This window comes from Ammospiza nelsoni, chromosome 6 (genome assembly GCF_027579445.1).
Source record: "Ammospiza nelsoni isolate bAmmNel1 chromosome 6, bAmmNel1.pri, whole genome shotgun sequence".
Taxonomy (NCBI): Eukaryota; Metazoa; Chordata; class Aves; order Passeriformes; family Passerellidae; genus Ammospiza; species Ammospiza nelsoni.
Window position 1 is genome coordinate 57,379,491 of NC_080638.1, and position 12,576 is coordinate 57,392,066.

The following is a 12,576-nucleotide window of genomic DNA, read 5'->3' on the forward strand; positions in this document are numbered from 1 at the left end:
TGATTATAGTATCAACAAAGCTCTAATAAAAGGGCCACCAAGTGAAAGACTATCCACTTCAAGCATATTCCTGGGACCTGCTTAGCATTTCAGCTCTTTATAAATTTCTTCCAAATCAACAACTTTTTACAAGACTGTAAAATTTGCCTATCATTATCACATCAGGAAACAAAAGCTTTTCTGTATTTTAAACTGATTATCACAGTAACAGCTACTTTATGTGATATTAAAAAAAAAGAAAAAAACACAAAACACACAGACATTGCACCCTGTCTAGTTGGGGTACCCATTCTTTGGGGATGATCTGAATTTCCCTGTGTGGAAATAACAGCACAGACTATTTTAGAGCAAGAAGCAATTAGAAAGATAGAAATTAATATCAACTTCCTATTTCCAGAGTGATTCACACTGTATATGAAGATGAATTTTAAGATACATGACAAACTTGGCTACATCATCTGTCCAAATCTGGTGTGGTAAGTGAAATGACTTAAAAGGAAAGCAAGAAAGATGTTTTTATATATATATATAAATTTCCATTTTTATGCCATTACAGGACCACTGCTTTAATCACCAAGAATGAGGATTCGTTTCCCATCCTGTAACTTGGTACTGCCTGTTTTAGCATCTTTTAATTGGGATCAGGACTAAAGAAATAGCTCTTTAAAATCTGATTACAACTCCAATGAACTAAAGGACTGGATCAAAGCCTGGTTATCCACAGCGATATTGCAGTCAGATGCAGCTTACTAAATATTTAAAATACATAAAGATAAATATGCAGGCCTGTAAATCACTACAAACCAAAACAAGAGATGATCTTTAAGGTCCCTTCCAACCCAAACCATATGATCCCATTTCTGCAAATGCCTCCTGGAAAAAGACAGATTATCTGCTTCATTCATTTTCTAATGAGCAATGCTCAGGAGTTTTATTATTATTAATTGCATATAAATTATCATGATTTTTGTATCCCTGGGAAAGTATTTAGCCATTCACCTCTCAAAGGAACAGTGCTGAACAAAGGCAATGAATGCAAGGCATATAAGAACAATGCAGAACACAGAAATTTATGTATGTCATTTAAAAGGCATGGCATTTAAAAAAATCAAAAGTATGTCATAAATTTTTAATTATAAGGAAAAAAACCCCAACCAATGTTTATCAAGTCCTTGATAATATTTAAGCAAGAGCACTGCCTACTTCAGGAGTGCAAAATCTTCTTAGCTCACTTATCTGCATGTATCCTCAACCTCCTCTGAAGTGTTCTGCTGCAAAATTCATTGTATCTAAGATCTGCTCTGCTAATCATCATCAGGAAACTCTGTTATGCATCTTAAGGATGTACTTTAGGCTCTCAAGAGGAAAAATAAATACGTTTTATTAGCTGCTTTTGGAAAATACTGATTTGTATTTATTTAGAAACCTTTTCAAGTTGCACCACTGTTAAATTAAATATTTATGGCATGATTTTCCAAAGGGTTTAACACCTGTTAAGAGTTTTACATGCTGAATTCAACAGGAGTTCCAAGGGCTCAGCATTTCTGCAAATCCCAGGCTGGGATGTGGCAAAGGATCTTCAGCTTGGATGTCACTGCTGAGCTCTAAAATGCAACCAGGATCCTGCCCAGCCCCTACTTCCCACCCAGCAATGCATTTCAGACAACTGAATTGGTCCTACTTTACTGGAAATACCAGAAATATGACTCATTAATACCTGTTAACTGCAAATACAGCATAAGCTAAATGCTCTTAAGTTAATCCTCAATGTATCTTCCCCATCCTTTACCTGTGTAAAATTTACGTGCAACTTACAGGGGAGCCTAAAATCAACAGCTGGAAAGGAAAGCTTTTGATACTGAGAATGAGAAGCTGAATGAGGATGAAGCCAAAAATACAGTAAATAGAGTAAAGAAGAAAAGATGTCTGGTATACTGTAAAAACCTGTGCCTGGTGACAGTGGGGCCAGTGACTTTGGCATTTGGCTTCTCAGCCCAAACTGAAGCCTGTGCCTCTGGCCTCAGTGTTAAATGAAGTTAAATAAGGGGTTAGGTTTTGCCATCCTTATTTTCCTCAGCTTCTGAGAGATTTGCACTTAGTATCCTTCCCAGCATCATGTTTTCAGGCACCCCATGTATCCTGCTCTTTCACAAACAGATGTTTTCTCACACCTTGTAGGTGGCTGCTCTCCTGCCCTCCCAGGTCCCTTACCCAGCTTCAACACATGCCTAAATCTGAACAACTGTGCAGAGACAACATTTTATATTTCAAAATTAAATACTGAGATTTCCTTGTGGCATTTGGTCTATAATCCTGGCAGTAAATAAATAGGCAATAAAGAAATAAATAACATCTAAGTAAGAAATTACTATACGTCAAAATTATTCAAATGATGATTCAATGTGACTTCATAAACCCCAGACAGATAAAATAGTTGAATATTGCAGACTTGACACATCAATCTCCTTACACATTTTACTGCACACTACAAATCTGCCCAGCAAGTTGAGCATTTCTCTCATTAAAACAGGAGCTTTCATCACACTATAAAACATTTTCAAATGCAGACCAGAAAACCGACAAGCATATTTACTGTAAAGCTTTGTATTTGTGTCATCAATTAACAACAAAAGTTTGGAATAAAACTAAAATAAAAGCTAATCAAAGCAGCTAGCTGTCAAAACAGATGGGAACTATAGTTTTCAAATCAAGCAAAAAGGAAAAGCTTTTGAATATTTAGTGTCACGTCAGCTCACACACACAACTTAAAGGAAGGACAGCAAATGTCAGGATTTTATGAAGAAAAGGTGTCCCTGACTGATAGATTCACATTTATGAATTTCCATTGATTTTGTGGCTTTTTTGGCTTTGGGATGATTAACCCACACCAAAGCAAAGCTCTGAAATGTGAACTATAAATAAGGTGTTGCCATGACAGTGCAGGCAAAATAAATAAAAACAGAGCCTCGACATTATTTTAGCCTCAAACAAATGTTTCAGTCCCTACATTGTCTGGCTCAGAAAGATACATAGACAGTCTCACAGACAGAGATATAAATGAACAATTGCAGTACCTTTTTCCCACACTGTTTACAGGGTTGGCTATATTCCTACTGGCAATAGATTTTCTTCTTGACAGCTTCTTGGTGTTGGTGCTGTCATCAGTGCTGTCATCCTCTTTCTTTGGTGTGTTACTTCCTTTGCTGTTCAGGTCCCTTAGCACATTATAATTAATTTTACTCGAGATTTTCTTCTGTTCTAACATCTTTTCAATTGCCTCTCCTGCTGTGCTGGCTTGAATTGGCTCCCGCTTCTTTGCAGATTTCTTTGGCTTAATTAAAATATAAAATTAGTGATGTAGGTACAAACAAAGTTTCCACGAAGCAGAGGGGCAGGCTGGAGTGCAGCAGTCCTGGCTCAGGTGCTGCTGATGTGGGGGATGCAGGTGATGTGCCCAGGCTAAGCATCTCCTGCCACTCAATGGGATCAAAGGGTCTCTTTTCTCCAAGAGATGAATGTTTGCTTTTTTGCCAAGTGCCCAGAGAGTTTATTAGAAATTCTTTACTTAATAGAGAGAAAGAAGAAGGATGGGCCATTTTTCATGTATGAAAATAAAAAAGAAAGGGGGAGTGAGCTCCTGTTACAGGAATAGGGACCTCACAGCACAGAAATAAAGAACCTCCCCTGCTAAAACTGCCTTTAAAGTGAGAGTGGAGCTGGGTCACAACTCCCAGAGCACTGACAGCACCACGGAACCGCGGCCGTGTTTCACACCAAATCTGACGGCAGCGTGGGAAAGGCTCTGCCCAACTCCTCCTCCTCCTCCTCCTCACTGCCAAGGGCCCAGAGCAGGGGCAGCAGCAGCTTCCCAAGGATGGGATGCCAGGGGACAGGGAGCAGGACGCTGCAGGCACAGGAGCTTTGTCACCTGCAGCTGCCTCTCCCAGCTGATGCTGCGCAGAGCCAGGCAAGCAGGAATGACACCAGACAACTTTTCCATGCCTGGGTAGGTAGGAAAAAGAAAACAACCCAGAACCTCTGTTTCTCATTTGGCATTTTCCCATTCAAAGGAAGGTTTTAACACCAAGCTCTGCAGGAGATTTATTTTTTAATGGATAATAGCCCCTCTGTTTACCTACATGGGTCAAGTGCTACCTTGAAATTGGAAAGCACCATATTAATCAAGTTCTACTCGAGCTGTCAGAAACAATAAAAGGTTAGAGAAAAACTCCTGTGTTGTCCGAACAAAAAAGTGGGTGTTTGGGCTACTTGGCAGTGCCAAGGAGTTATACAATTTTGAAAATTGCTGGTAGACTGCCATGTCTGTATAAATGCAGGATGAATGAGAAACTCTGAAGTCTAAAACAGTGTTTCATTGTCTGGTTTTGTTTTTATTGTTGAAATACCTAGGGGAAGCAGGAAACTCTGCCTTTCACATTAGTCAGGAAAAAGATAGAGGATATACAAGCTAAAAACTAACATGGCTTTAGCTGCATGTGAAAGATTGGAGTTGTCACTTGCTCAATTACACAAAATACTAATGCTGTAAATCGTGAATATACGGCCAATTAGGCTGCTTTAAACTGCTAAACATGGAGACAGGACATGCCATTTGTTAACATAACCGTTGCATTCTTTATGAAAGGTAGAACAAAATACCCCTTCAAGTGACTGTAACAAGGATCTGTTCAGTTCTTCATAAAGAAATCATTATTGTAAGAGCAAGGAAAGCCACTGAAGTTATGGCAAGTACAAACAAATTCCCCATGCACACATTAAAAAAAAATCAGACGTCTTAAAACCTGTATTTTAATAAGCAAGCAATTAGAAGAGCAATCATAAATGCAAAGAGCTACCTCTGACTTTGACATGCACAGAATTTTCTCATAATAGCAATTTAAAATAAAAGTTTGGGCAAGCAAGTGTTTTACTCACCACCTAAAAAAATACAGCCTTGCAATTCAGTAACAGCTAGATGCACTGTAGCTTTTGCTCCTTTAGTGGTGACCTGTACCATTATGCCCATACATCTACATGAAGCTGATCAGCAGATATTTCCAAGACATTTTCAAACAGACACAATTAACACATAATTTAATACCTTGTGTTCCTTATAAATCCCAAGTTCTTTCTCTTTTGCTATTCTTGCTTCCTTTTCTGAAAGATGACAAAAGGGTAACCAGCATGAAAATTACACAAGACTGTGTATTTCAGCAATACCAGCCAAAAGGCAAATTTCAGTCCTACATATTTACCTTTTTGTTCCTTCAAATAATCTGCATTTTCTTTCATCCATAGCTCTGCTTTTATCTGAGCTTCAGCTTCATTAAGTATATACTAAAAAAGAAAACAAATTTATCTACTTTCAGAAATCAAACTGAAAATCACAGAAAAAAACTGTACTGAAAAACACTGGCAAAATCACTCCATGTCCCATTTTTAAGAATACATTAAAAGAAAACATGAGTGATATAAGACAATCAGAGAGTATTTCTAGTAACATCTGAAGCTGGCACAAGCAACAACCTGTTTTCAAAAAACAGTGCTTGGCTTCCAAACTATGATGAAGTGACCAAAAACCACCCAGGACTCATTATACATGGTCTGTTAATTAAACAAAAATGATCCTGGTTTTACAATCTCTTTCAGATGATACAAGAGGTTATCATGACAACGTGGTTGTCTGCAAGTAATTCTGTGTGTTGATGGTGGTCTGTAATTCAAAACAGGACGGGAACCACTGCCCTGTGCGACCAAAACAAAAACATGTGTCTTCTGGGTAGGTTTCTGTGAAGCTTTACACTGAGATTATTAATTCAATGGCCACATCTGTGTGAAAGGAACCAGCTCAGACTGCTGGAGCTTCAGCCCTGTGGATTTCAGACAGCTGGGCTCAGTAACCACATGTAGAGGTTTTGCAGTTAACTCCACCCAGTCTCGGTAACATCTTTAGTGGGAATGGAGCTGTAAAATACATCCAGGACCATTCAGATGAATCACAGAAATAAATAGACAGATAGGTAGCAATTACTTAATTGTAGATGACCTAAATGTAAAAATTAGCCCAGTATTCAGCACAATTAGCAATGAAACAGAAGTTCTCTACAGATGATGGTGTTTGGGAGTGAAGAACAGCAGAATGGAGAAGACAAATGAGGTAATCCATCATGAACAAGACACTTCAGATTTAAGCAGTGCACCTGAGACTTGCAAAATTGTTTAAGTGCAAGAAAAGCAATCTGAGGTTTCTCCATCTTTTGGGTCTGAGCATTCAAGATTTTCTCCAAAGTAAGATGTACATCTAGGATTTCAGCAGAAAAATAATTCCAGTCAAATGAAACTAATGCAGTCCTTCCTCCAAGGGCTAAACAGGAGAGCAAATGGCTGTGCAAGTCCTGGGTTATCAGACCAATATTTTCACTCTTTCATCTGCTTCTATTAAAAGTGGGCCATAATAGTAAAATACACTTTTCCCTAGCTCAGTTATTCATCCCTCTTAGGCTTTCAGAGATTTCATAATCTTGGACTTACAATATTACAGTCTATTGCCACAGAAATGAACATGAAGTCATAAAAGCAGAGTTATGACCTCATCACAGAGCCTAGGAAGAACAGAAAATGTGCTCTTCCCCTGTGATTGTTTTAATTATGGAGTGGCTATGGTGCAAAACCTCAGCCTTCCTGCTCCCTCCATTCAATGTCTGCTCACTCAGACTGTGAGACCCTAATGCCCAGCCTAGCAAATCCCACCTCACAGCTGCATTTTGGAGATCAGTAATTCCTGTGCAACCTCATCAGTGTCAGTGATTTTGTACCCCAAAGTGAGTTTTTAGCACTGGCATTATCTGTTCAGATGACACTGTAAACCAGTGTGGCAGCTGGAGAGGGCATCAGGCTCAGAGAGCTGGACTGTGCTGTGTCCAGGTGCTGACCAGCTGTGGGGCCTCCAACAAGCCCCTTTCCACAGCCATGTGTCTGTCCCACTCAGTCTGTATGTTAAATGGCATTTTTTGCTGCCACACAAATAAAAATAAATCCAGGAAACATCACAGAAATCTTTGGAAGTACATAAGAGCTGCACATACTGGTTTTACAGTTTGGTTTCCATGGCAGCCTTCTATGTTGAATCTATCTTAATTAAATAATGAATGTAGAGCTCCACCAAACTTTTTAAAGTTCTTCTTTGGAATAAAAGCCATTCTAAAACATAATTATTCCAGCATGTTAAAAGCAAGCAGCAGCAGTAGCCTCATAAATATATATGTAACTTGGGCAAGGAACACCAAATTCACAGGTTTGCATGAACATTAGATTTCAGATCACTGAAATTGCTCGAACCTCTCTATAGATCAGAGAGAAGAGGCAGTTGCAGAGAGGATAAACCAGGTAAGAACCATTTTGAGTTTCCCAGCTATCCAGACAACCAGGATAAGAGACACCAGGGACAGCGGGGCACCTTACCCGATCTATTTCATTGTCGTCGATTCCACTCAGATCTAATTCTCCATCCCCTGTATTCTCACCTGCAGAAAAGAACACATTTTCATCAGCCCATATGTTGTTATGTCCCATACCTATTGCAACCTAGAGAAAAAAACACATTTTCATCAGCCCATATGTTTGTCCAACACCTATTGCAACTTGAGTTCTACAGCAATGCAACACTTCAGGATGTCCTTCAGAGATTTGCATCCTCCTGCCTTCATCTGGGAGGTTTAATGTGTTGCTGAGTATTTTCACTGAAGAACTTCACGCACAGAAATTCACCACATTGGATTAATTTAAAATTCAGGAACCAGCACAGTCTTCATCAGTACTAAAAATCTGCCAGAGACTTCCAGTTGCTTTTTTTTCACCCATTTTAATTTACAGCCACAAATGTTCAGCAGGAAGCTGGGGAAACCATTTCAAAAAGATGACCACTTTTCTTTCATCATAACAAAAATTTCTCTTTTAGAGCATATAGGTCAGTCATTTATCTGTAAATTATGACTTAGAAAATATTTTCTATTTTCAGGGAAGCAGCACAGACCACTGCTGACAGTTACACCACGGCTTTCTTCTTGACTTTCTATAATTACAATTTCACTGCAATTTTGCTAGTTTGGTAGTTATTAAGACTTCTGAAAACAAATTTTCAAATATTCCATCCATTAAAAAGCATAACAGCACAGAACTGAGGCTTAATTTGGGACTGGAACAGCATACAGCTGCAAAACCTGATTTTCCACATCACATTAAAGAACTATAGTAATACACTATTAGTGTAGTCCAGGTAGAGAAGAAAACAAATTATTTAACAAAGACTTATACTGGGGAATGAAGCAATCTTCTTGGTGATCTCCATTACATCTAATAAAGATCAAACAAGAGATGACCTCACTAGTTCACTTGCAGAAAAATATAAACAAATTAAGTTCCAACAATCAACAATAACAAATTAAAACCAAAATGGTGCCAAAACAGTTTGGCATGTTCACAGTTCCCACTCCCCAGTACTGGGAATATGCCTCCCCACAAACCAAGATCTTTGATGGATTGATTCCCCAGCCTGGTGCTCCTGCACAGTGCTGGACCAGCAGAGGGTGATGCCAGGATCCAGTGGCAGATCATGGCAACCAAATGTCAAACTCAAGCAAAGCTTGGAATTAAGAGCATTCCCAGAAGATAAAACAATTATCTGCTTGGCAAAAGTCGGGTTTAAATCAGTAGCCTAAAGCATGTGAAATAACAGGGCTGTGAATCCAACCAAAACACCTGGTTAGGAATAAAGTCTGAGCTTCCTGAGGGGGTGCAAAGGGTATGGCTGCTCAACTCAACAGACATCCCTGGGATCAGCCACTGAGCACTCACAAATCTCTTTTCAAAATTCACCTTAAACAACCAACAGAAAGTTTTATACTTTCCACCCCAAGCCACAAGTAAAAGGGGCTTTAAGCCCCCAAAAATGTCCCATCACAAGGAACAGCACAGAAACCAAGAATGGTTTGAGTTGGAAGGGACTCTAAAGATCATCCCATTCCAACTCCCAGCCATGGGCAGGGACACCTTCCACCAGAGCAGGCTGCTCAAACCCCCATCCAACTTGGCTTTGAACACTTCCAGGAATGGAGCATCCACATTCCAGTGTCTCACCATCCTCACAGTAAACAACTTCTTGTTAATATCCAGTCTAAACCTTCTATCAGTTTGGAGCCATTCCCATTGTCCAGTCACTCCATGCCCTTCTAAAAGGTCACTCTCCAGCTCTTTTGTAGACCTTTAAGGTCCTGAAAGGCTGGAGATGGGTCACCCTGAAACCTTCTCTTCTCCAGGCTCAACAATTTCAGTTTTCTCAGCCCTTCCTCACAACAGAGGTGCTCCAGCCCTCTGTAACACTATGGTTTGATTTTTTCCTTGAGATTGTCTCATAAAAGTACTATCAAGCTTACCAGCTCAGATAATGTGGTGCTAATTTGACCAAAAAATCTTTAAAGAACATTTCTCACTGTCGTTACATTTATAAATCAATCGCATTAGTCCCAGGCACCAGATTTACTTCACAACCCTTTTCCCCCAAAATACTTTAGAAGTGCAGAAGATTTTATAGCTCCATAATTGATCAGTACATATGCTTTTCTTCTGCTCTGATCTCTGCACAGTGCAGTGAGAGCAGAACTTTCTGCACCAGTGCCAGCAGCTCCTCATGCAGGCACCCTGCTCCCAGCCAGGCAGGGATGCACCCAGGACATGGCCAAGCACTCCCTGCCTTGAGGATGGAGAGGAAAAACAAGGTGACAAAATACATCCTGATGGTTTGCTGCCTTTTTAATGCAACTAATTAAAAAACTGACATTTTTTTTAGCAAAGAATAATCATTCAAAGCGTGGAGAGGAGTCACACAAGGGAGGGCAGGGTATTCTTCAAGACAGAACTGTACATCTCTCCTCCTGGAATCAAGACAGAAACTGCCAGTGAGCAAAATGGATGAATTTTCACCAAGCAAAGGAGCAAATACTGTAGTCCACTGTCTGAGAAACCTTCCCAGGAGCTGGTCTACCTGAGTCCAAGAAATGCTCCATAACATAAAATAAAACAGCTCAACAACAGAGTGCAAGTGGAGTCCAGACCAGGATAACCTGGCTCCAAGGCTGGAAGGAGCTCATACAAAAATGGGACTTCAACTGGGTCCTCCATATTCTAGGTACCACTTTAACCACCAAGTTGTAGGACAGAAGGGGGGATGGCCTCCACCTTCTTTGCATTATCTACCCTTTGTTTACTCCAAAAAAACACCAAATTTTCAATTTGGTTTACCTGCATAAATAAAGGATTTATTTTTCTTCACTATTCATTGTACCAGATAAACTAAATTGGCCACTATCTAAAAAGGCTTGGAATTATCAACAAAGAAAAATGGAGCCAATCTTGAAAATCACCAGTAAGTTCTGAAAATCACAGGTTACAAAACCAAAACTTGGAAGCGATGATGGACATACTCACTGTTCAACTTTACATAAATTGATCCCAATATTTCTTGTAGCAAAAACTGCCAAAGCATCTTAAAAACAATAAAAGAGTAGTATCCCACTAAAGTATCCCACTGACATCAAGCTGCCACTGCTTTTCATCATTATACACCTTGCTCCTCCTATACCCTGCTATATTTTTGGATCAGAGGTTTAAAATTTAATATGTCACAGTACAGTAGGTGCCTGTTTTCTTACACAGCCCTAACATGCCAGGCTGAAAACGATGCAATTTCAGGCACCATGAACAATTTCACTTGTCATTTAAAATATAACTTGTTACTGAATTAGGTGCCAGTTTTTCTCATTGGATCAATTAGCAACAGGGACAGAAAACTCATTCTCCAACTGTTAAATTGCAGAGAAGAATCCAGAAGCAAGTTACACATAATAAGCATTTCTTAGACCCCCGTAACAGCAGCAGAGGGAGTAATTGCAGGATATCCCTCTGCCTGCAAATCTTCCTTTTTCCTGCCTTTTTTTAATGGCAATAGGCATTCATTAAATGGGTTTTTCAGAAGTGAAGGTGCCTTAAAATCCTGAGTTTAATGCTTTCACTGAGAAAAAAAAAATACATGTTTCATTACAGAATGCCAATTCAAAATAAAACGCATCCATTTTGGCATGAAAATTTCCATGGCAATCGTTTCCAACAGGAGTAGACCCTACCAGCCACAAATATCTGTGTGCTTGATGCCACATGGCTCAGTGCAGGGCATGGAAAGCAAACCCATGCTTTTTTATATACCAGAAAGATCTTCCTAGCTGCTAAACTTTTCAAAGTGATTTCTAAATTATCATTTTCTCTTTTAATAAAAGGGTCGAAATGAAATGTTCGACGAAATAAAAACACAGATGTGGCCAACATCTGGTCCAGCCTCTTAAGAGCTTATTTAAAAGCAGAAGCATCACGTGGCACAGCTCTGAGACATCATGGATTTCTTCTGTTAAGAAAAGCAACCACTTTACAGCAGGGCACAGGCAAAAAATGAGTTGGGCATTAAGAACAACAACACTCCTCCCCTTCCCTCCAAATCCAGTTGTTAAATGAAAGGATCACCAGGAAGAGCTCAGAGCAAGGACCAGCCTACTCCATCCTCACCCAACAGCTCTGTAGCAAGTGGAGGAGGACAGGCACTTCAAGAGCTTTCCATCAAGGTACTGAATCAGCTAACTTCTACCTAAAACCATCAATCATCCAGCCAGCTCCCCAAAAATTTAAAAATAAACTCCCCCAAAGCCCTCCCTTTACAGCCTTGTAACATCTTCCCAACCAATTCCAGCAGACATGAGGGCTACAATCAGACACTGGGGATTAGGTTTGTAAACCTGTAGGATTATTTACTGTTCTTGTCATTACTAAATACACACTAAATCATCTTTTAACACACCCTCTGCCCCTCTCCCTACCTCTGTGCAGCCAGTTAAATGTATACATATTGCACCATTATGGGGATTTATTACAGAAAAATCATTCCACCCGATATATTTTAAACCCCACATTTTTAAAAACAGCCACGTGAAGAATATGTTTTTCTGTTTCTATTACAGGAGGCAGCACTATTTATTGCTCTGCCCAGATAAGAGGATTTCCTTACAGACAGAAATGGAGGCTGAATACTTCCCAGGAAATCCTCTACAGCAGATATAATAGAAAGGCACTTGGTCCTCTGGTCCTATGGAGCAAATACATCCTTCACCACAACGTTTCACAGCAAAAGTTTAAACAAAGAACCTTTCCACCTATTTGGCACAAAACCAGACACTAAGCACCTCCAGTATTCAAGAAATACTTGGGGCTAGAGCATGACAAAATCTGAAAAGAGTTGGGAGATGCATTTTCAGCAACAAAAATCCTTATGCAACAAACCAAACAACCTGAGCCTGGGGCAGCAGAAACACTGGGATTGATTGCTGCTCTCCAGGGAGGGATTAAATCCAATGGGACCACAAAAAGCTCCCACAGACCATCAGAGAGACCCAATGGGCAGAAATGCTTTAACATCTCAAATTGATGAGCGATGCTGGTGCCACTCTGGGGAGCTGCAGTGAGTGCGAAGGGAAGGGG

At 39.8% G+C, this 12,576-nt stretch overlaps 1 protein-coding gene across 1 annotated transcript in view; it reads right to left on the minus strand.

Annotated features, from left to right (window-relative positions):
• BRF1 (BRF1 RNA polymerase III transcription initiation factor subunit) overlaps positions 1 to 12,576 on the minus strand; it is a 173,219-nt gene that overhangs the window by 40,650 nt on the left and 119,993 nt on the right. The window contains exons 12-15 of the mRNA XM_059474805.1: positions 7,462 to 7,523; positions 5,256 to 5,337; positions 5,102 to 5,157; positions 3,075 to 3,331 (exon numbers count right to left, since the gene is read on the minus strand). Of these exons, the coding sequence (XP_059330788.1) occupies positions 3,075 to 3,331; positions 5,102 to 5,157; positions 5,256 to 5,337; positions 7,462 to 7,523 (457 nt within the window). The remainder of the gene's footprint in view (positions 1 to 3,074; positions 3,332 to 5,101; positions 5,158 to 5,255; positions 5,338 to 7,461; positions 7,524 to 12,576) is intronic.